This window comes from Hetaerina americana, unplaced genomic scaffold (assembly GCF_022747635.1).
Source record: "Hetaerina americana unplaced genomic scaffold, ioHetAmer1.1.p SCAF_4, whole genome shotgun sequence".
NCBI lineage: Eukaryota > Metazoa > Arthropoda > Insecta > Odonata > Calopterygidae > Hetaerina > Hetaerina americana.
In genome coordinates this window covers 28,971,552-28,997,501 of record NW_027286985.1, presented here as the reverse complement: position 1 = coordinate 28,997,501, position 25,950 = coordinate 28,971,552, and the positions used below count along the sequence as shown (strand labels likewise).

The 25,950-nt window shown below is 35.8% G+C and overlaps 1 protein-coding gene across 1 annotated transcript; it reads right to left on the bottom strand.

Moving 5' to 3' along the window:
* Positions 1–25,950, bottom strand: Deaf1 (deformed epidermal autoregulatory factor 1). Its single transcript, XM_071590281.1, has 11 exons — positions 25,584–25,950; positions 25,287–25,400; positions 21,783–21,953; positions 18,215–18,360; positions 14,772–14,871; positions 14,463–14,595; positions 11,063–11,415; positions 8,633–8,778; positions 5,598–5,697; positions 4,414–4,644; positions 1–1,372 (listed from the first exon to the last, which is right to left on the bottom strand). Exons 1-10 carry the CDS (start codon positions 25,806–25,808, stop codon positions 4,414–4,416), a joined length of 1,719 nt encoding a protein of 572 aa, XP_071446382.1. The 5' UTR covers positions 25,809–25,950; the 3' UTR covers positions 1–1,372.

Sequence of the window (25,950 nt, the reverse complement as noted above, 5' to 3'; positions counted from 1 at the left end):
GCAATTCATAAAATTTAACCATGTATATGCCTTCTTTTGAGCATAAACAATTGGTAATCAGTAAGAGATTTTCATGGAAACCTTCGAGATAATTGTAGCTATTTCAGTAAAAATTAACCTTTGTACGAGGAAATGGATAGCGGTTCAGTATTCTAAATATTTATTAAAAACTCATTTAGAGCAAATGAGCATGGGTTTCAGCTACAACTTTTAGAAAAATACTGCACCCTCCTTACAGAGGATTGGTGTAAGTAAATTCAACACAACCAAATTAATCTTTATGGAAGTAAGCAAAGTTGTAATTTGAAATAATGTCACAAACTTTTACTATATGAGGGTCATCTGAAAAGATCTCATCCAGAAGATTAAAATTGCAATTTATGTTTTCAACATTATCACATTTAGTATTGATATATTCATCCACGGCTATTTCTCTGATATCCCTACATTATTAGCAATTTAATGCACCTTTGTACGCCCATCTTACAAATCGTTTCATGCTCTTTTTTGATGATTTACAGCGTGGCTGCACTTTTAGGACATCCTTCACATGGATCAACTAGGCGGATTACATGGTGACTTTTAAACTCTGCCACCCATTTCTTCCCAGTGGAAATTGAAGGAGAAGAGTCCTCAAACACATTTACAATCTTCAAATGAATTTTGGTTGGCTTTATCCTTCTTTTATGAACAATTTTACCACTACAATGCATTTGATTTTTTTCCATTTCTAATAAGACATGCATCATAGCTGATTCAAAAGACTGCCTACAGCGAACTGCGGAAAGAAACTGCAGGAATAAAAATGGCTGGCAATTCCACATGGCATCTACTCACAGTTCTGCCAACATGAGAGAAATAAATCATGCAAGTATGCCATCTATGGGCAAGGCCAAGAACTTTTCAGACCACCCTTGAACAACACAAAGCCTACAATGATGAACAGCAAAAAATATTAGATAGAAACAATTTGAAAAATTAAATATGCACAAGTTTTAAAACACCATGGAGGAACATGGGAATGTGACAAACCAGGTACGGTACAATTAAGTAGCTGCAATTGACAATCACACTCCCACAGCAAGAACAATGACATTCAAGAATATGTCCACATTTCACTGCCTCATTACCACTAGAAACAACATCTGTTCAGCCATGCCATGTTTGCAAATGGGGAGTCCAGAAAGCAAAAAAAAAACACTCAAAAGAATGACTTTCTTAGAGAAATATCAAAATATAATAAAAAATAAATTAACTATAATACAAATGCTTCAGGTATACGTCGAAAAACTCATTATTTATATAAATAAGCATCAATTCTCTTGCCTTCTTTGGTTCCTCTGAAGGTGGGTAGCCTTCTTACTCCCATGAACTGAAATAAATTCATACAAAAGAAGATTCAATATTTGCATCATAATTTTGACATAAACTTCTGCACAATGTATGATTAATATACAGTGGCTGCTAAACTGTTAAACAGAAAACAAGCCAGTTGTCCTAAGTTGTTCATGAATGAGGAAATTCAGCAATTTTGGAGATATTCAAGAGAAAATCATAGTAATCAACCCAAAGGTTCGTTTGATAAACCATTTCTTTCCCTGTGTCACCTGTGGTTTCCTGGGAAGATCTGGTAACCAAAAAATTACACAGCTTGGGTGAAGTTGAAGGTGCCCCGAGGCATCACTTGGAATTGAACCATGGCTCTCCAGTCAGTAGCCCAGGACACTACCCACTGGACTACCATATCCCTGTATTGCCTAAAAATGTAACTATAATTCAATAGAAATTATTTTTCGAAATGTTTATTTTACCAGGAAGCAACAGTTTTTGGGTTGATTAAAGATCAATACACAAATAATCCCACTTCTTAAATGCCTAAGTTAGACACCTGAAGTAATATAAAATGCAAAACCTTTAGGAACACATAAAAGAAAGCACAAGTAGAAAATCCTACTCAAATTATGCATGATGTGCATCATTGACAGGGTTTCCTAAATTACTGCCGAAAATATATAAAAGATGGACAAGAAACACAGATGGATTGTACTTACACTTGGACTCCTTCCCCATTTCTCACTGTGACTATGCAATTGTTTCTAAATTTATAAGAAAAATAGAAATGACTTCTGATCCCACACATTTTGGACAACGGATACTTAACCTGTGAATGACAACCTACACACCACCACAAAATTTAGGTGTAATATTATGAAGACTGAGAACTCAGTTAATTCTTTTAAGGCCCTTTCTGCCTGTAGTTTCCTCAGAAGATCCGGTACCAGAAAATTATACAGTTTGAAACATGTCTAAGAATAAAAGTCCATTTATGACTCATGATAGTGCAGTGGGCTGACTGTAATGGTTTCGTTCAGTGGAAAACAATGGGCCTCAAAAATCACATAATATGCCCGGTAATTGAAAATAGGCAGGCTGAGATGATGGAAAATGAATGCTTCACCATGAAATAAAAAAGCAATTTTATGGTTTCCAAGTTTACAAGAATGTTGACTCACTCATTACATCTAATGACTACTGAAGTGGCCATTAGTACTCACTATAATAAATTTATTCCACAGGTGGGGGGGTATTCCACAGGTTCCATGGGGCAATAAAATGAACTTTGTAAATTACTCATTTTAAGATTCTCATTATATTCAGCAATCATTATATCGGGATTCCACTGCAAATGCTTGTGGAGTGTTTGGTGCCACAGAATTTTCCAATTCAGCTAATGAGGAATGAAATTTAGGGTCTACCACTGAGTAAAAACATCTCGCTGGAAAAATACTTCTGTGGAATCTTATAATTTTACTCGTGCATTTTTCATTTTTCTACACTTTACTATTAAATTTCATTTATAATGATAACAAATGAGCAATTAGACAATATGGTTAAGTAATTTTATCATGATTCCATGCAGGTAAATAAGATAAGTCATTATCAGTTTACCACAACACCAATGACTGTGACTGGAGAATGAAAAATGTTGTTGAAGAAGGCTTACTTGAACTATGCCAGTAACTAATTGGAATATGATTGAAGCAAAACATTTATTACCAAATTTTCAATTACAAGGGTAATTTGAAAGGTTCTGGGAATCAACACCAGATATCAGTGCTAGTGCCCACAAGTTTCTTGTGCAGTCCTTTTTTTCTGATAAATTCCGACTAATCTAATTCCTAAATGATCAAGCACGTAATGTGTCAGTGCTCTGGGAAGAGATCTGTATTGTGAAAGCCTCTCTGTTATTGTTCCCATGTAGTGATTTGTGAAGATGGAAACTATTGAGATTTGAGCAGTGATTTGACTTTGTAAAGAAAGGCATGAAAGCAAAGGAAATTCATGCCGACTTCCAGAGCACACTGCTCCTTGATATTCAACTGTTGCCAAGCGGAAAAAAGACTAAGTTTGGTTGGGACAGCTTAGATGATGATCCATGTAGTAGTTGGCCAATATGTGTCACTATCCTAAAAATTATTGAAAAGTGCATAAAATGGTCATGGAGGCTCGCAGACTGTAAGCGCAAGATATTGCTGAAGCTGTAGGATTGTCATCTGAATGGGCATATCACATTTTAACAATGGAATTGGATTCGAGGAAATTATCTGCAAGAAAAGTGCCACGACTTGACACAGGATCACAAATGCATCAGAATGGAAATTTCCGAACAATGTTTAACCCATTTTAAGAGCAGTCAACAAGATTTTCTGTGCCAGTTTGTGACCAAAAATGAAACCTGGGTCCACTGCAATACCCCAGAGACAGAAAAACAGTCAAAGCATAGGAAAGATGTTGATTCAGCACAACCAAAGAAAGCAAAGGCAATACGGTCAACTGGAAAGGTGATAACTACAGTTTACTGGGATGCTGGAATTCCACCAATACATTATCTTCCCACTAATCAAATAATTACTGGACAATACTACTCTAACCTCCTGGAAAAACTATAGCAAAAGATACATGAAAAAAGAACAGGTTCGACAAGGAAGAAAGTAATCTTTCATCAAGACAATGCATGCCCACACAATAATGTCATTGCCATGGCAAAAGTATGAGAAAAGTAAGGTACGAATTGTTGCCACACCCGCCTTATTTGGCTCCATCAGATTTTCATCTCACGCCAAAGCTCAAAATTTTCCTCAGAGGACGAAGATTCTCTTCAAACAAAAAACTAACAGCTGAAGTAGATAGGTATTTTGCAGGCCTGAGGGAATCTAATTTTTGAGATGGGATCAAGACATTGAAACATTGCTGAACCCAGTGAATTTGTGTACCGGGAGATTACAATGAAAAATAAAAAAATTTTCCCTGAGGTAACTTGTTTATTTCTATTCCATTCCAAGAACTTTTTTAACTATCCTCGTACTTATTTTTCTACATGATATATACCAGGCAAAGAGAATAAAAACTAACCTAGCCTTCTGCAGAGTGGCTAATGTTTTCTGGTGATAATACTGGATCTGAGCTTTCAACTATAAGCATTATGGATCCTGCATGCTCTGATGAGGTTGCAACTGCTGACACTTCCCTCACACACTCCACTTGGTGGCTGTTCCAATCTTTACGCTGGCAAAATGTTGAGCAGTATAGTGTCCGTCGACATAAGGAGCATTCTGCCAATGCATCTCGATTACAGTTGGCACACTGTAAATTTATGCAAATAAAGAGTCACAAAAAAATTATGGTTAATCTTCTTCATAAGCATTTTGAAAAACATAAAATTAAAAAGGCTATCAGGGTAGGAAGCACTTCAAGACAATCAATCCATCATAATTATGGTGATGGGTAAATTTAGCAAGATATTCAACTTATTGTTAAGTTATGAAAGAGAACTTAAGCTTTTCCCTTCAGTTTACCTCTTGAATGAGGGCTAAGCCAAAGGTTATCTTTATTACTTATATGCCCAAAATAGTTTTCAAAATGTGAATGAAAGAATTCTTAAAATCCATCACTATTTTTCCTCTTGTGTGCACACCACATATTAGGTTCCATGGCTGGGGCTCATGAAGTCCAACCTAACTTGGGTCTAAAGGAAATTTATTATTATTCACAAATTTTTTTTGTCTAATAGTGTGACTTGATGGAAGATTAATGAAATCACACTACATGCATACAAAATTGCAAAAATACCAAGTTCAGTAGGTGTTTACTCGGAGGCATGAAATTATGGTCATCATGCCAAAATGTGGAGGAAGGTAGAAACCATCTTAACTTAGAAATTAATTGGCAGTTTGAATTTCCCCAAGGGCAAAGTGAGTAGATTTGGCAAAAAAATAAGTCACCTATGCACACTATGAGCTACTCTTGCCTCTGCCCAATTGCAGAAAAGAATATTTTCAATGGGAATGTAAAATTACATTAAATTCATTTTAAAAAAGCCTGATTTTTTGCAACTCAACTAAAATGAAGCCCAAAAATGATTGCAGACATTTTCAAAAAGTAACTAGACAATCTCAAAACATGTATTTCCATAGAAGCTGTCATATTATTTATCACAGCAAATTTCACATCTGCTGTGAACATCAGTATGGAGGTATTCTCACCTGATGGCCAGGAATTAAAAGTTACTCTTTTTGAAATTACAAAATAATACTTACTTTTTTGCCATCACCATCAGGAGTTGGCTGCAATTCAACAGTTTCCATAGGGTCCACAACATGCACTGGAAGAGTTTCCGTTTGTTGATCAAACACATCCCTGGAGAGTAAATTATGGGTACCATATTATGTTTATATTAATAATAAACATTGTGCTATCCTATTCTGTTCAACTGCTCTGGCCATTGATACATTCAATGCAGTGCAATTAATTGGGTTATACCTGTACTCATTAAGAAAAAGATTATAGTTAATTTAATCAATGGGCTCGAGTGCAAGAAGTATACTTTAAAAGTTTCAATTGTTAAAACTAAAAAAACTTAATCTCAAACATTCAATCAATACAATAAATACAATGCAAAATAATTCTTCATAAACACAATGTATCACATGGGCAATTATAGAGTAACAGAAAATTAAATTAAAATTTAACCTTTTTAAGCAACTTTAAAGTTATTAGTTAAAAAGCCCAAATAATTTTTTAACCATAAACAATAACTTTTCCCGGACACATTAAAATTAATCAAGTCAGCATTAAAGTTTATCGCACCAATAAAGGACAAACTCATACTGATAGTTGAGGAGTTGACATCAATAAAGGCAAATCAGGCAATGGGATGGAAAGCATCTGTAAATTTCTACATCATTTCATAGAAATGACATTGCATACAGAAAGCTAGCGGATCACGGTACATACCAGGGAATGATTCAATGAAAATAACTATCAATGGTAATTTTAAAACTTTATCTTAAGTCATCATGTTTCAAAAAATATTTATAACTATATGTCATAAAATTATGCATCAAAAACTCTGAAGCATTGTTCTTTGCCACCGATCCTTTACTTTTTATGTACCCCCATTCAAGTCAGAATATATTGAATTATCATAAAATATAATTACTACTGAATAGACTATGATTCTAAGAGGCAGCATATTGTTCCATGGCTTTTTAAAGTGAAGTTAAAAATCCACAAAAAATCAATGAATCATAAAGACAATAATGCTGAAAGAAATTGCAAATGAAGGCAAAACTAAAAAAGATAGAAAAAGTTATAATACATTTTAAAATTTTTGTACTACTGGATTTCAGATACAGTCAACTCTCAATTATTTCTCTGAAGATTATCTGTTTTGTGGATTATCCAAGCTATTCTCTTTCTGGCACCCAAGCATTTTAATGACATTACAATCATAAAGATAATTAAGTGTTTTCAAACTTCAATGTACTTATTTTAGATAACAAATTTGGAATACATGGGCTTCCTCACAAGTTTTTAATTTCATAAAATATAAGGCTGTCAATTGTATTTCACGTTTTAATTTGTACTTTTTTGTACTATCCATTCTTTCTCATTGTTGTTTCACTTGCATTCATCAGCCCTCAGTATTCCATATTCCCCTTTAAGGTGAGCAAATCCATAGCTTTACTATGCAACAAACAAGTCTTTAACTATCAACAACTGCATTATCTTTCTCGATTTCAAATGACAAATATGAATCTGTCTCAGCAATCCTTTGTCAATATTCATCCTTTTCCAGTCATGTATTTTTTCGTGGCTATTTGATCAGTTTGGCTTTCTAAGGAATATAAACTTATCATTCCATACTTAGGAAAACTGCTGAAAAATGGAAAAAATTGTTATTTCCATGGCTAAAAAATGCAAATTAATGACAAGGAATGAAAAAGGAGTCTTGCCGTTTTTGTCGGTTTATATCATAATATACTTCCTCAATATTTCAGTAATCCATGTTTTTCAACTGTCAGTTCTCCATCATGTATCCATTAGCATGTAGATAATCGCAAATTTACAGTATATCAAACATTAAGCCCACTAATTTATTTGAAGGGTATCTTCAACCATAATTTTTGGCTAAATAACTTTTATGACTCAGCTCATATATCTAACAAATTCTTATGGACACCTGATTGATTACTTTCTTAATAATAAAAAACTTTTACTAGACTTTAAACTAGAATAACTAAATTTGAATCCAATTTTCGCAAAATGATCTTAAAGCATGTGTTTTGCCAATTTTTTAACAATGAAAAAATTCTAAATACTTTTTAAAATCAGAATTTGAAATTTCTAGGAAGTAAGTACATGGAGGCAATCTTCTCAATTCTTCAAAGGATTGAATTTTTGAAAGCATCAACAGATAGTGGAATGATGAAAAGCAGTTAACTTACTTAACTTAATAGCATTACAAGAAAATCAAGGAACTATTGAATCAAAGTAAGCTATACACGCATTCACTTCCCACGGGGTATTGATTTTACAGCCAAAAATGAGCAATAATTTAATAATTTTAAATTATAATTTATTTTCCAGTAAGTGAATCAAATCATTACATCTTAATCATGAATTAATTACATTAAAATTATAGTCACATAATTCTTGAATACAAATCACAATTTTATCCACCAGTCAAAGAACAGTCCAGATGCATTAGTGCACCACCATATAAATGCTCCGTTTCTTATTTTTCAAATTATCCCTGTTGACATCAAAGCAGTAGTACATACTATTACATCTAAAATACTAGATTTATAATTAACTTTATGCACTACCTCCAGTTTTAGGGCCTTCATCAAGAAATATAATTATTTTGGATTATATTACCAAACACATAAGTTTTTTAGAATGCTTGTTGGGATAAAAGAACTCACTCTCCTTAGCTGCCATTACTAAAGGGGCCACAATGCAATAATGACTGAGGGGGTACCAAAGAGCATGCAACATGTATATCCTGGACCAGATCAAAACAGAATCTGCCAAACTCACAGTTCCAGAATAATGAAAGATACCTCAAACCAATTGAGCATTTGGTGAATATATAGAAAGCAGAGTACAGCAGCAGAATAATGAAAAAAACAATTGCAAACAAAAAATATTAATGCACTGAGTAAGCAGATCAAAAGATGGAATAATGTATTAATTGAGTCAAATTGGACCTAACATTAGCAAGGTGATGAAAAGTGTGGACTGCCTATAGAGTCTTTGGCTTTAGTCAAATATTAAAATAGAGACTCACCTCGCAGCTTGCACTTCAGCTCGAGCAGCCAGAATAGCTGCCTCCTTCTCCTTTTTCAGCTCTTCTATTTCACGATGACATTGATCTTTTGTATCATCGATAGCAGTTTTGAACTGATACATCATTTTTAGCATCTTGCTGGCCATCTGAAATTCAGAATCCCCAAATGTACCAAATATTTTATAAGAAGTTGGGCAAAAGAATCAATTTAATACCTTTCTTTTAAACGTGTCTAGAGTAATTACCTGCAATAGCATGAATTACCATGAATAGCATGTTGCTTATACCACACACACACACACACACTTTAAATGATGTAGCAAGCAAACAAGTAATCCATTATGATATATATATTTACTGATATCAAATCAGTTTGGTATCTAATGACATTCACATTATACTAACAGGAAAAAAATGCATAAATAGGACATAAGCTACATTTTAGATGAAATAACCTTCAGAGGAGAAGCTGATTTCTTAATCTTATTTATCCAAATGCAGGCAGACAAATATCAGCAAAACAGCCATATTTAACACCAAACTCAATACCCTTACCCACTCGTGTTCTTGTGTGTAAACCTTACAATGCAATGGTTTCTCAGTGGGGAATAACTAATGAATATGTTAAATATTTTCCACCAAAGGAACCAACAACCAAAGATGAATTCAATAGATGAAGGAGGAGTTGACTTCATGCTTAGCCAGCCAGTGCAGAGAAATTGAGTATCCAGATATGCTAGTAAGCCAACAAGTAAATTTCCCAGTAAGGTCTTATATCCAGAATACAGGGTTCGTCCGGAAAATAAGTGTACTGAGCTCGGGAAAAAAAATTTATTACACTTTTACATATCTTAAGCTAATATTCCTCAAAATAGGACCCTTGTGAGTCGATACACTTGTTCCAGCGGCGTTCCCATTCCTGGAACGCTCCCGCGAAGGCATCATCGGGAACCTCTCGAAGACTCGTCGTCGACCTCTTCTCTGCCCTCCACGAACATCTTGTGCCACCAAAAGATCATGTTTCTGGACATGGCTGACTCCCCGTAAGCCTGGTTAATCATACAGACAGTTTCGGTAGACGATTTCCCAAGCTTTACCGCAAATTTGATGGAATAACGCTGCTCCAAAAACTTCGGCATCGCGTTCCGTGACGTGGGTCGAAGCGTGGAGGTTCGCGTTAACAGAGCTCCTCACTACACCACAGCTCAGAGCCGACTGCCTTTTTCAGCGTCGCTTGCCAACATACCCCCCTCTAATCGCAGCCTGTCAGAGCGGTGCTGGGCGTGCCTGGAGCGGCGCGCCCAGCCCAGGAGTCAGTACACTTATTTTCTGGACAAACCCTGTATAACTCACCCTAGTTTTTCTTTGACATGCCCTATTAATAAGAATAACTCAAATCTCAGATTTGAGCCCACAATGGTTTTGGCCAGCAGTAAAATACAATGAAGCCTCAAATTTATGCACCTCAACAATAAATAAATGTTTTGTTTGGTGTCCATCTAAATTGAGTAAATGCCACAAAATTAAATTTATAAATACTTGATTTACAGATAATGTCACCACCTCTCAGGGAATAAAATTTGCTTTATATCATACTTTCCCCATACTTTCATGTACCTCCATAGGTTTTTTTTATATTAATTATACTGCATACTACTTTATTTCATTAATGTTTTGAATCATATATTGCCTACCCTTTAGTTATGCTACCCACATTAAAACTGCAATTTGCCATTTAAGGTCAACCTTGGTTTGCATGTTTTACTGGTTATAATGGCCAGGATTCGAGTCTCTTCAGAAACATGCTGACAAGATTCCTCTGTAATGCAGGGTGAGGACATGTTGCACTAGACCTTGAGAAAGTACTCAGGAGTTTACAAAGATAAGATTAAATGGAATGCCTATGATTGAAAAGGGATGTTCAATAAAGAGTGTTCATAAATTTTTACTAGAATAAATGAAGTTTGTGAAAAAATTTAATTTGATGCTATATTGCTGGTTTAACATCTAATACATATATATGTGGTACAAGTTTCACTGATTTGACTCCAGTATTGATGTGAATAATGTGAATATACATTAAACATTAAGAATATAACATTAAATTAAACTTTTGCACAATAAATTACACAAATACAACTTTTATGATCACTCTTGGCTGAAAAGTTCTTACATTATCTCTTTTAACTAACTATAAGACTCTTGACCTGGTCTAATGTTTCTGTACTTTGAAATTCTAGCATTTGTATGGAACAATAGTGAGTCCCTCAGCTAAATTTACCGTTGCAGCATTTCCTTAAGTTTCTTTGAATGTACCAACACTATGATAAAAAGTATCAACTGTTTCTCCAGCTTGAAAAAACAAATTCCCAACATTTCCACCAATATTCAAATTAAATATTATGAATTTAATACCACAGTATATATTACCTCATCAAGCTTCTTGAATGCCTCATTTTGCTTAGCAATGATGGATGAAAGAACATCAGATTCTGTAATTTCATCGGCGGGAGCTGTACCCGGCTGACTTGGCTGTTTATCTGAATCAACAGTAACAGTTGCGGTGGCAGCAGGAGTTGAGGATGATGAGGTGGACGCGGTATCAGATGGTGCAGCAGTCACAACCATCATATCACTAATATTAGTCTGTTGAGAGAAGGTGGTTGTGGTGGGGGTGCTAACTGAAGCGATCGCAGTGGTAGCCGGCTGAGATGAAGGAGTTGTTGCATCAGATGATGAGTGAAGAGGTGAACCTTCCCATTCATCTATGCTAACTTTGTTTTCTGAAATTAGGTGAAATACATGATGAGTTAAAACTCAAAATGCTTTACCCTAGAAGTGCTTTTTAAGTGAAATAAGAGACAAAATTGATAGTAGCGTAGCAGCAACCCTAGGTAACCAGGAAATTTAAAAATTTACTTGAAATTAAGAAAGACTACATCATTAATTAACATTCCCCTGAAAATAGGATGGGATTGTCAGTAACATGCAGGTACATAGCACGTACACCCCCCTTCCCCCCCAACAAAACCTGGACATAATAAATTTCTGGAAAACCCTAGACAGCACTAGGAGCTGGCCACTCTTATTGCGAACACGTGATATTCTCATGCTTCTAGGCTTATAATATGGTGATCTCTTCCCTCACCTTTCCAATAACTCATGGAATTGATGACTTTTTCAAGATTTGAAAAAATTTATTAGCCCAATGGTTAGTTGGATAGGTAAGGGGAGGGCTCACCTAGTACTAAGCCAAAGAGCATGTGAAATTCACATATTAGAGTATTAAGGGAGGACTGTTCCTTTCCCTTTGCCACCTCCAGTTTCCCAGAAAGATCTGTTACCAGAAAAATCACAGTTCGGGTGAAGCTGATGGTACCAAGAGGCAACCCCAAGAACTAAGCCTAGCCCCTCGAGTTAGTAGTCCAATGAATGCTCTACACCAATTGGACAAATAAAACATTCACTTCAATATTAAAAAAGAAATTTCCAGGACCATTCTTTTTTTTGTCATTTTCACACGATTTATTGGTAATTCCATCAAAATGTCTTCAATTTTGAAACTATGAATCCCTATATCAATGTTTTTGAGTAGGTACTGAGAGGAGACACGCATATGAAATTCAGAATGAATATTAATTAATGCCTGACACTACTTTTGAAATATCCCATGAAAGGCCCCCAGAGCATAGAATGAATTACTCCAGGGTCAACTGCAGTCTCAATAAGTCAGATTATTTTTATAATTAAAATGAAAATCACCTTTCTCCGTAGGAAAATGGTTATACAGGTATATTATACCTGTATTATTTCAGGTCATATTTGTAAATACCCCCTCCACCACTTAAGAGGTTGTCTAGATTTATTATTGCCTCATGGAGAATGAGGTTCTGAATAGAAAGGGAAGAAAATGGAGGAAAGAGAAAATACAAGAGAGGAGAACTGGGAAATTAAAGGGAAAGAAAAACATCCATGCACAAAAATGAAAACATGATGCGATGGAGGGGTGATTGTGAACTGTGATCACAGCTGGCAATAAATTAACACCATTTTCATCCATCTAATAAATCGCCATTAATAAGTCTCCACCCATATAACAACAGCATCCCTTAACTATAATGATAATGACTATTTTTAGAGCTAGGGAAAAAGTACTTTCACCTTCTAATTCAATCACAAAGAGAAAATAAAATGACATAATCCGAACATGCCAATCACATTTATATTTTACGGCAACTACTGGCAACAAAACCCAATGGTTATGTTGATATGTATGAATACGAGGGTTGCTAATTATATCTTGAGCCATGACAACACTGAGTACTTTAGGCACCATCCGGGCTTTTCATTTGAAAGTTTAACCCTTTTAACGCTAACTTTCTTCAGAACATTTTGTTGTTTGATCATAACTTGTGTCGTTTATAGTGACTCAAAAATTTTGTCCCAGTGAAAAAATGCAGTCAACTCATGAACACTTTTGCATGATGATTTTTTACATCTTTCTCCATGGATTATCAAGACAGGAGTGCATTCATCAACTTACAACCACTTCTGGCCATGAAGCCCCATTCTTTGTCACTGTGAAACACTGGTATAACGAACTTCATCATGGCCACCACTCGCTCAGTGACGAAATTCGTGAAGGTCGTCCACAATCAGTTGTTGTGCCAGAGAACACTGATGCTGAGCAAGAACTACTGAAGGAAGATCGTCATGTGACTTATCATGAGATAGAGGCATTCTTGGGGATTCGCATGAGGAGCATCATTTTTTATTTTATTTATTTATCGACTTAATTGAGCAAGGTTGAGACTAATAGTCCCTTCTTCCACCTAACCCTACATTACAGATATAATATTGAAGACAATTACATACAACAAAGCCCTAGATGGAGGGAAATCCACCTAGGCGATAATCGAACCCGCGACCTATGGGTTGGTAGGCATCATTAAGATATTGCTTGAACATTCAGCTGTGAAAAAAATTTGTTCACGTTGGATACCGCATAATTTGACAAAAGCTCAAAAAGATGCTCGTGTCAATTGGTGCAAAGAAATGCTCAAAAATACAATGGCGGTACATCAAAAGCTGTGTAAAACATCTACATAGGTGACGAATTTTGGATCTATGCATACGAGCCCAAAATAAAACAGAAATCCACTGCATAGGTCTTCCAAGATGAGCCAAAAGCCGACAAAAGTGATTCTTGCACGAAGCACATTGAAGCAAATGATCGCCTGTTTCTTCGGAATAACTGGACATGTGGCAACCGTGCCGTTAGAGCAACGTAGAACCATGTATTCTGGATGCTACACGAGCATTTGTTTGCCAGAAGTGCTTAATGAAATACGGAAAAAGAAGCGGCAGCGAAGAATCATTCTTCATCATCATGACAATACAAGCTCTCACAGATTGGCTATAACAACTACCTATTTGACTGGCCAAAAAGTCGAATCGATGGGTCATCCTCCGTACTGCTCTGATTTAGCACCAAATGACTGCTTTTTATTCCCGTTTATCATTAAAAATTGCATGACCAACGTTTTTCAGCACCTGAAGAAGCCATTGATGCATTCAAAAACAATGTTTTGGAGGTGCCTCAACCAGAATGGATTAAGTGTTACGAAAATTGGTTCAAGCACATGCAAAAGTGTACTGATAATCATGGAGAATACTTCAAAAAACTATATAGCCATTTTCAACAATAAATTACAGTCTTTTCATTATTGGGCTGAAATTATAAAAGGCAACCCTCGTACATATACAAATCTAATTAATACCTCATAATCTAATTACTATCAATGCAAGACAATAGATAATTATGCAGTACCTGGTTCACTTTCCTCATCATTGCTTTGACTATTATTATCCTTGGAAGTAGAACGCTTCATTTTGTTGTTTCCTTCATCTGTATTTTTCCGTTTTCTCCGCTTGTAAGGGGTGAAAAGCCGGATTGGGCCAGTCTAAACCAATGCCAAACAAATTACTAATATTAACAAAATAATACACAAAATTCATAATTAATTAAACATAATAAAACTACTTCATTAATTACAGAAGATTAAATATCTCACTTAAACAACTGTGTTTTATAAAAAACTGCATAAAATAATAATTTTAAAATAAAAAAGGTACTCACAGCTGTATCATCATCACAGCAGGCAGAGCATGTACAACTGGTAGCATGTGGAGTTAATATTGCTTCATCCACTAATGTTTGTAAACTTCTACCTCCAAACCTTAAGTAGAAATTTTTATGAAAGAGCACATAACATGAGACACTTTTGACTTTCACTAAATGGACAGAATGAATACAGTTAACAATGATTCAATGACATTTAGTGGAACCTCGTACAAGAAGCATAATTTGTTCCACGATCTTTCTCGTAAAGTAAAACACTTGTTTAGTAAAACAAGTTTTCCCACATATATTAATGTAAAACATGAAAATAGATTCCATGAAGAAAAAAATAAATTATGTGAAAGAAAATTACACAGGGTGCAGCACTTAAATCTGGACAAGCACAGGTTTCCTCAAATGAGATTTCCTCGCCGGGTTAGCGAAACCTTCCCCAGACTTCTCCTAAGCATAGCAGTTCTTCAATTGTACTCCGCACTTGTATGTATCATCTTGGCCATTTTGAAGTTATGACTGTTTACTAGATGCCTATTGAGTTCCAGAACACCAATCACTACCTCCAGTAGAACTACGATATGGTGGGAAATTCAAATTGTCATTTGTCCTGATTTAAGCGTCGCACCCTGTATATACTTAGTATAAGATCATGTCCATATTTCCTTCCATTGCAGAAAGAAGTAACCAGGAATACAAACTCAATTTATAAAAGCAAAAAAGAATTAAAAAAATAGTTTAGTATGTATAATATATACTTAATTCCTTTTCACTAGAAAGCTGTCTAGAGACACTGTTTTTGCAGGGGCTTCAAAATTTTGAAAAATGTGACTCAGAATTATCATCAAATAAATTTCTGGCATTCATCACCACTTTCTTACATTGTATGCATGGTACAATGCACAAGTTTCCCATGATCTCCACATCACATTTAGCCAGTTGTTTTGGACTTAACACTTCTTGAAGGCTAGTGGATTTTCTCAATGGTAAGAAGCAAGGATTTAATTTCCAAGTTGCCACTTGCATTTGTGCAAAATAGCAACAAAGAGACAGCCTTTCATTAGCTTATGGCCAAGGAATGCATTCTCTTCTACTGTTACAAGTAGAATTACGAGAAACCTTACAACATCATTGAGAATATGTGCCTGTTGTGTAGACATTCTTGTCACTCTCTTTGAAGCACCATTCTCCTTAATTTTGTCCTCATTCTTGAAGAAAATGTAATTTGTTTGCCGCAATTCATGCAAATTGTCGACTGATTGTTGATGCTCATACTAGATCAGCCACCCTCATATCTTGTTCCTGATTTCCAATGACTTTACTGTTCATTTCTACACTTATTTTGATCCTTTTGTGACTTTCTTCTTACAAATTTTTCTTTTGAGTCATTTTTAAAACTATGCACAAAATATTATTAAACTGGACAATGAAGAAACACTAATTATAAGCCTGAACACAAGTTTGGGAAAATGCATGATCAGTAGCAACACTTGGGCTGGTGGGACAAGTACCAAACACAAATTGAAGTAGCAAGCACACATTCATTATTGAAATTCCCCTCTTCTCATCACTCGTTATGTAAAAAGTCACTTGTTAAGCTAGATTCCACTTTACTAGGAAACAAGTTCCTATCCAAAATTCAGAATTGCAAATAAAATTGAAAAATGCCAGGTTTTTATCCAACATCTCAAATTTTTGCATTATATTGTAATCATTTAGACTAATAAAATAATATTATTCTCATTTCCCTCATTAATTAAGATAACATATCTTATTTTCAATATTTTTACCTTTTTTCTTTGTAATCCAACCTTTGGATATACTGGCAGCCAGTGTTATAGAAAATCATTGTTACAAAATGCAGAACCCACCAAAAAGTTTTCAGATACTTGTATTTCTAAACAAAATCTCCTTTAAGATACAGCAGCAATATACTACCTTGATCAAAAAGTTCCCGGAATAACCACCGTGTGGCGCTCCCATCGTTCCGATTTGAGTTCTGTTTTTTTTTGTTAAATTGGTACATCTGTTGTTGATATTCCCTTTAAATCTTAGTGTCATAACTTGACATTTGCAAAAGTTACGGTCGGTTTTCGGTATGTCCATCAGTGCTTCCTGCGATTTTTCCATTACTTCCTCTCGGCTGCTAAAACGCGTTCCCCGTAATGGTTTTTTAACTCGATTGAACAGAAAGAAGTCACAGGGAGCCAAATCAGGTGAATTCGGTGGCTGTTGGATGGTATTTGTTGCATTTTTCGTCAAAAAATTACGAATAATGATAGCACTGTGCGACGGTGCGGTATCATGGTGCAAAATCCACGAGTTTTCTGCCCACATTTCTGGTCTCTTTCGGCGAATTGCTTCACGCAAACGTCTCATAACGCCCAAATAATACTCTTTGTTTACTGTCTGGCCTTCTGGCAAAAATTCATGATGCACTACACCGTTGTAATCCATGAAAACCGTCAGGATTGCCTTCTTTTTTGACTGAAAACGACGTGGTTTTTTTGGTCTCGGCTCATTTGGTGAACGCCATTCACTTGCCTGATGTCTGGATTGCGTGTCGTACTCATAAACCCACGTCTCGTCTCCAGTAATGATCCTTTTGATGAATGTGGGATCGGGTTCAGCCTCGCAAATCATGTCTTTTGCGACGTCAACACGGTCTCTTTTTTGCATGAAATTGAGGTCTTTTGGAACCAACTTTGCTGCTACACGACGGAAACCCAAATCATTAACCACAATGTCTTGGGCGGATCCATAGGCAATGTTCAAGTCCTCCGCTATTTCTCTGATGGTTAATTTGCGGTTATTGACCAACATTTCTTTTACTTTATCAATTTTTTCACCGACTTTCGATGTCGATGGTCTGCCACTGCGTTCATCATCTTCGATTGACTCACGACCACTTCTGAACCGCTCGTGCCACTGGTAAACGACCGTTTTTTTTAGAGAATCGTTGCCGAAACACTTTTCCAACATTTCCAACGTCCGTGCGCCACTAAATCCGTTTTTTACGCAAAATTTAATACAAGTTCGTTGTTGCAAATTTAAATCCATTTCTGAAATTGTAAAAAATCGCCAACACACACAGAGATAGATGTACTCTTGGCTACGTAACTTTTGCAAATGTCAAGTTATGACACTAAGATTTAAAGGGAATATCAACAACAGATGTACCAATTTAACAAAAAAAACAAAACTCAAATCGGAACGATGGGAGCGCCACACGGATGTTATTCCGGGAACTTTTTGATCAAGGTAGTACATTGAGAGAAACACAAGAGGAAAATAAGTACCTAACTGAAATGTGTAATGTAGCCATAAATGTTCAATAAAATTAAGGTCATTACATACATATTCACTGTCCACTATCAAAAAAATCAAAATTTTGTTCAACGTTCAAGAGCATAATTACATTAAAGGTCACTACAAAACTAGTATCTTACCTAATACTTCTTTTCCAGTCTTTACTAGATGCACGACCACACACAGCTTCAAACTCGGATGGAGTGTACCAATTTTCTCCAAGTTTAATACATCGCCCTCTTCCACCAGAGCCAAATTTGGTTTTGTGCAATTCAGCACTGGTATTCTGGAATTGACATTGGCTCATAAGAATGACTGAAATAATTAACAAATGTCATATACTCTTATTGCTATTCATTATGTGTTTAATAAAACTCTTGAGCAATAGCAATCGTTCAACACTTGACTTAGAATAAGAAGCAATGGAGAGGAGGCATATTTTTTGCACAGGAAGATAATACACCCCTGTATTGAACCAGTGTAGAGTGAATGGTATCTTGGCTTTAAATCATAGGAATTAATATGATACACATATGCTGGTTAATAATCAGTATTTCCATTGATTCTGCAGAATATTGAATGATAGTGTGTTCCAAGGAAATGCACGATACATTTACAAAGAGGCAGCTACCAAAATAAGTATGTTTAAAATCACCTTATCACCCTGTAGCACAGGTAAATTGCTTATCAAGGTCATCAATGTAATACAAGAGAAGAGATCTACCACTCTCCACATAAAAAATAGATTACAAGGCACCTGATTGCCTCTCATTTCTAAGATAGTACAAATGCTTTCCCAAAAAGGTAGACTTTTGAAAGAACACTATTACACCTACATCATGGGGCTCCTAGAACACTTCTACAAAACCCTTAGATTGTTTCACCCTACACTATTTCTTGCTATAAATTCTAACCAAATTCTCGCCTTAAATTTTTAATAGTTTTCCTCTCTCACCTCCACTTAAACAATATTTTTCCTTCTATCACACTGTGTAACGTGCCATCACCTATCAAGGTCTACTCCAATCTTGTTCTTTTTGCCTACTTTTAATTTCCACAACAAGATTATGCCAATTCAAGAAATTAGAAAGGCATAAGCTGGGGCAAGAATTGAGAGCTCCAACAAACTAATATTCAGACTGAAAACTGGTAATCATAACTGGCATCTGACAAGCCCACCTAATGTTGAGCTTGGAATATCCCCTAATTTTTCAAGAGATGCTGGTACCTAGGTAGCAAGCAACATTATACTTTGTACTTCTAAAGGTTTTCACTCTGGATATCAAATGATGTATTTTTCATTGATTTTTGTATGAAAAAGGCAATGTTTGTGGCTTCTTTTTCACTAAATTCTCGTATAAATGATTTCTGAGTGTCACCCTAGATGTTTATAGAAGCTATCTAAATTTATGAACACAAAATACCACTCAATGGATTCACCAAGGAATCTCCCGAACCCAGGGGCAATAGCCTAGTCACATTGATACACTAGTTCCTGAGAGTTAACTGAAGTAAACTGTGCCAGGCCAGAAGGTTAAATGGGTGATCTCCATACCTCTATCTTGGTGCTCTGGACCAGTCTGTCTGCATGTGATAGGTAGATAAAATATAGCTTTTATTCTGGACCAAGATATATAAGGGCCTGGAGCTCCGGTAAAAGGCCCTCCTATCCCAACGAAACTACAATTATCCACCCTAAGGTTGGTTTGACAGAGTACAGCTCACCTAGTACTAAGCTCAAAAGTATATGAAATTCACATATATAAGTAGGATGGTCAGTTCCTTGCCCTGTACCACCTATTGTCACCCAGAAAGATCTGGTCCCCAAAAAATCACACAGCTTGGGTGGAGTTGAGAGTGCCCAGAGACATCCCAGGAAATCAAACCTGGGCCCTTAGGTCAGAAGTCCAATGCTCTACTAACTGGACTATCTTATCCCTTCCACCCCAACAATTTATGACTATTTTATTTCCTAAACCCCTGCACCTAAAGCCCTGAAATTTTTAACTAAGGGCCTATACACCTGCTGAGATATTATTGTAAAATTCAGCCTTCAAAGGGAGAAAATAGGGGTTGAAATTATTATGTAACATTCTAATAATCTTCCTTGGCAACTATAGGTGGCACAGAAAAAGGAACTTGGTCCCCATACCCTGATTTGTGTACTTCACATGCCATTGGGTTTTGTACTAGGTGTCCTCTATCCTAACTTTAATAAACCTTGGTGTTCATCAATGTGGCAACGGTTGCTTTAAGGAAATTTATCTTAGATTGGTAAATGCACTGTTTTCTAAGGCATATACTGCTATATATTTCTTAACTGTCATCGGTAGTAGCACTTATTAGGAGTGGTGACCTATAGCTGAAGTCATCTCCATCATTACAAATACATACATATTTTGCTATAGGTTGGATTTCCAGGCATTGGTGGGAGGGTGGAGAAAATCACCCCGTTATCATTAGATACTCCTGACAAAAGCCACCAAGGGGTCCACTCTTTTATGTCCCACCTAATTGGTGGCATACTTCACCCACCACATAGCACATATCGGGAAACCGGAGAAAACTGCCGCTCAGATTTGAACTAGGGCCCTTAAAAGAGTATGAACTACTGCATTAATCTAATCCCCTTATAGACAATCTTCAAAATAAAACCAAGAAATATTTTAGCCATAACCAGCCTTAGATAAAGAATACCCAAACAACAGATGATGTCAGGAAGATTCATGCATATGTTTTTTAATATCCCTACAACTGCTCCCTGTTGGTAGTTCCTAAGTTATTATTTCAACATAAATTATTAACCCACTTTGTTTGCATAGAAATCGGGGTACTTTTTATTGATTATAATTTGATTAATGTTAATAGCATTCATTTTGTTATCACTTCAAAAATTTTTACAGTATCCTGTGAATCAACATCAATACAGTCTTAAAAGACACTATGCATGAAACTATAAGGGATAAATTAATAAATAAATAAATATATATATTTATAATTACATATATTCACTTATTTATTTCCTTTATGGACCTGATAATTCACTACATAGTGATTTTTATTTCCACTTCGAAGCACAGGTTGATTGGTTGATTCATTTATGACCAGAGCTTGTGTGCAGTCTATTTTTTTTATCTTGAAACCAAGAAGTGTTTTTAATTTGCTGTTTACATATTCTCCTCTGATGAAGTTTTCCTTTATTGCTAGTTTTGAGTTTTCGAATTGTTCGCTTTACCACTTAGGTCAATACAATTTGCCACTTATGCATTGCCGGGTCATACAAGCCTCTCTTTGGAGTACTGTTTCTACAATATTAGCAAAATAATTGTCAGGTAGATCATTTGTTTTCAATTTAAATAATTGCACTCACAGCATAATATGGATATTGGAACCAGAATTGTGCAACACAGAAAATTATTTCAAACCATATTTTGTAAGTATCTGCAACCAGTCTACATAGGGTTTAACTGAATAGTTGCTTGTGGCATGCCTCATTTATCTTTCCAGCATTATCTGACATCTTCAACTTTATCAGCCAGAGAATTTTCACCCCTTTCAACTGAAGTATCATGGAAGCTTTGAAGCAACGACTAAAATAATTTAACAACTTTTTTTAATTCAGAGAACCTTCATAGAGTTTCTAATTAGTTCCATTGGGATTAAAGCATCGCTATCCAACATTCTGGGCCTGACTAGAAAATAACTTACTTTGCATCTGATAGGGAGAACAGGAAGATGTATAGATTCATTCCAAGTGGATGGGCAATTAAGATTGGTCGCTTGAGTGGGGGCGGCAACAGTAGCAGCCGGTGGAGCAACATCGCCAGTCACCAAAGGCTCCCCTTGAATTACAATGTGGGTTGCCTGTTCCCAGCCATTCTGAAACAATAATCCCAAACATAAAATGAGAAAATTACATGCTAAACAAGAGAGCAAAAACCCTAAGCAAATTCCAAATTCCAGACTTTACCCTCATAAGACCACTCACTCACTCAGTTCACATATCTCAGAAGTGTTTTGGACCAAAATGGGTAAATTAGTAGTGATATAAGGAGGAGAATTGCGTAAGGCAAAGAGGCTTCCACAAACAGGAGAGGATTAATGACAGAGATATTGAGCAAGTATGTTAAGAAAAGGCCCGTTAAAACTTTGATATGGAGTGTAGTTATGTACAGCACAGAAACATGGTCATTGAAGCAAGATAATGGCATAGATTGGAGACTTTTGAAATGTAGGTGTGGAGATGGATGGAGATGGTGGAGTTTACATGAAGAAAAACAAACAAGGAAGTTCTACATATGGTGGGAGAGGAGAAGGGGATTGTTAGGAGAAATTCAAAGGCGGCAGGAAAGATGGATGCAGAACATTTGGATTGGCCTTGAGACGTTAAAGACTGTGATGGAGGGGAGGATGTTAGACAAATGAGGAATGAGCAGGAATAGCATAGGGTTTTTTCCAGCAATTGATTGTTGCCTAGAATGCTTCTTTTGGAATGCTGGAATAGCTTTCAAGTATGCGGAACAATTTTGTTGGGCGTCTTCAATAGTTTCAAATTAGCATATCTTCGAGTTGGATTTCTATTTAAGAAAGAGGAAAAGGTCTGATGGTGCAAAATCTGGAGAGATGGGTAGCTGGGGGAACATTGGTGTTCTATTTTTGGCCAAAAACTCAGTAACAATCAATGGTGTTTGCACCTGTGCATTGTCGTGATGAAAACACCAAGACTTGTTTTTACACATTTGTGGTCTCTTCTCCACATTCTGATTTCTCTAAAATCTCATTTCAATTAATAATTTTCCCGTCATACTTTTAATACAGTGCATGGATTTTCCCTTACTTCTTCTACACTGCTTTCACCTACGTGTATAGCACACCAATTTCACCCTTCCTCTGTAAACTTTCCATATATTTACAGTGCGACTCCCACCACACTTATTTCACCCTATTAGTTTTCTGCCTCAGTTTACTATTTTTACTTTCTTCTACATAATTCTGCATTAACTCTTCCATTCCCTTTCTCTATCAATTTTTCTAATCATCTCATTTGATATCTATGTTTTCCTTACCTTTTCCCTATTAACTGTCCCTATAGTTTGCTGTATTTGGTACACCATTTTTGATATTTTCTTGCTCTTCTTCAGTTCCTGTCTCCCTGCCCTTACTCATAATTTTCTCTACAGCCTGTGGGTATTCCTTTCTTTTTGTCCCACTTAATGGTCATATTTCCTCAACTATCTTCCATGTTTTACCTTCTCGAACCCTCATGTTATACTTCATTAGAACTAAATTATGATCTGAATCTACATTTGCTTCCAGGAAACTCGGTGAATCAATAATACAGTAACTATATCTACATCTAACCATAATAGAGGCTACCTGATATCTTTCTGAATCCCTGGGCATTTACATTAATACCTACTCTTAATGTGGTTTTTAAAACATGTGTTCATTATAATTCAACTATTTCTCCTGCAGAACTCTATTGCTTTCTCCCAGAGGTAATTCTTTGTTCCTAAATCATAGTCACCAACTTCACTACCATCTCTCCCTTCTTGTACTGTAACATTCCAATCCATCATTATCAAATGTTTCTTTGCAGGAACACCAACAATTTCTTCCTATAATTAGTCATGTCAACTTTTTCCTGCCTAAGATCTCTTGTTGGTAAGTAGACTTGAACAATGACTAAGTTTGTTTGCTTAGCTTTTACTTCTACAATTAATGATCTATCAATCACATGCTCTAGGTTACCTGAACTTCTTCATACTTTTTGTTCAGTAGTATGGCCAGCCACCCCTCACTAGCTCGCTTCCCTTTTACTGTATATTACTCTATAACCACTGCCACAGTAATATCCACTGTCAGTTACAAAATCACATCACACAGCCATAAAATATCTACTTTTCCTCTCTTCATCTCTCAATTTACCTTTTTTTTTATTCCCTGCCCTAAACATCATCCTAACATTCCAAGTCCCTAATCTAACTGGTTCATCCTTTCCTGTATATTCTTTGTAGGATTCTAAGAGACATTTACCCTTAACTTGGGGATTTTTGCATTGATCTTTATTGGAACAAAACCCACACACACAATACACAACAAATTAAAATTAGGCTGGAGGTTGTTGAGTGAGTATTACAGGTAGTAACTGATAACCTACGAAACTTTACCCAAAGTATTTAGAATTGGGGTATAATATCAGGGGCTAAATATTTCTTCCTTAATGGCCAAGTTTTGAACTTCAATATTAGATTAGAAATGGATAAAACATTTGTGCCACTGACCAATTTATTTTCTCAATGCAAATTTTTCTGAGACCATATTAGGAATAATGCGTATAAATAAACTTCAGAAAAAATCAATGCTCTCTTGCATAAGTATAAAGGAAAAATAATGATCCATTTCATTGACGCTACTAATATTTGTCTGAAGAGGAATAACTAGTAAACATTTACAACTAATACATAGTGGCGATAAATTTGAGGTAGATGACTTTTATATTTCAAGAGGATTACTACCTCAATGCAAATATGTAATTAAACCATATTTTTGGATTTGGTCTTCTCATTAAATGCATGTCCGACACAGTTTACACATGTTAACCTGTAACATATACGCTCCAACTTAATACATTAAATAATAATATATAAATAAAAAATAAATAATAACATAAATAATAAATTAAATAATAATAATATATACATTATACCTAATATTGGAAGAATATATTATTATTTAATGGAATATACAAGTTATTTGCTTCCTACATCACACAGCACGGATAATCGGATTTTTATTTCGGTTTCGACAATATCGATTGACTTTCATCCGCGGTTACAACAGGCTAACTTCTTTGCAATTCACTCTCGTAAACCAATATCAAATTAATCAGTCTAAAAATACATACGTAAATGTACGCCGAAGTTTCTGGAAACTAAAAAATGACAAACGTTCACAATATTAATGAAGAGAAAATATAATTGAACATATTAACCACGAAATGAAACGTTCAACGATCAGCCAAAAATACAATCAAACAACCGAAAATGTCAATATTTAAAACAGCCGTAAGCCGACGTTCCGTGGAAATCCGGAATTTAAAGAATTTACACAGCAAGCTCATCCAAAAGTGGCGCCAGAGTTGCAGTAAATATTTAAAAGGAGGGCTGAACTTAATACGGGGAATGAGACAAAAATAAGGAATTAACATACCTGAGCACTCCTCACCCAAGTTCGAATAGTTTCAGCTTCTTTATCACCTCTTGTATCACAGATGAAGCTGTTGTCAACGCAGAGCACAGGCTTGAAATGCCCAGCGGTTGACAGCTAGCAAAAACAATAATAATTACTTTAGAACTCTGCATAAAAATACAAACGTCAACTAAATTAATTCAACACACCGGAGAAGTCACATCTCAATCCAGTCCTTGTATTTTCAAAACCCGTACATATTACAAGAGATTTTAATTATCATGATCCATTAATGATATATATTATGAGTACACTAACCTGTAATTGTTCAGGTGTAATGACATTGAACGTAGTTCCAGCACTGGCTACACCAATTACAGAACCGACAGGCAGAGAAACAGGCACCGAAGCCACAGGAACAGCTATTGGAGTAACTGAATGATGATGTTCCGAAGTCAGACAACCATGTTCCTCGGTTTCATTCGTGAGAGGTTCGGTCATGTCCGGTATTACGACTGTTTCCGATGTTCGGTCTCCTTCCATATCGAAAAAATGGCGCCAGGTTTTACCCGGTCACCGTTGACACTCTCAAGTACCCATTTTAACGCAATGTTAAGAGTGACTGCTCAGGTATCATGGTAAATAAATCCACACATTTAGAGTTTTTGCAAGATCTCGTCGTAAA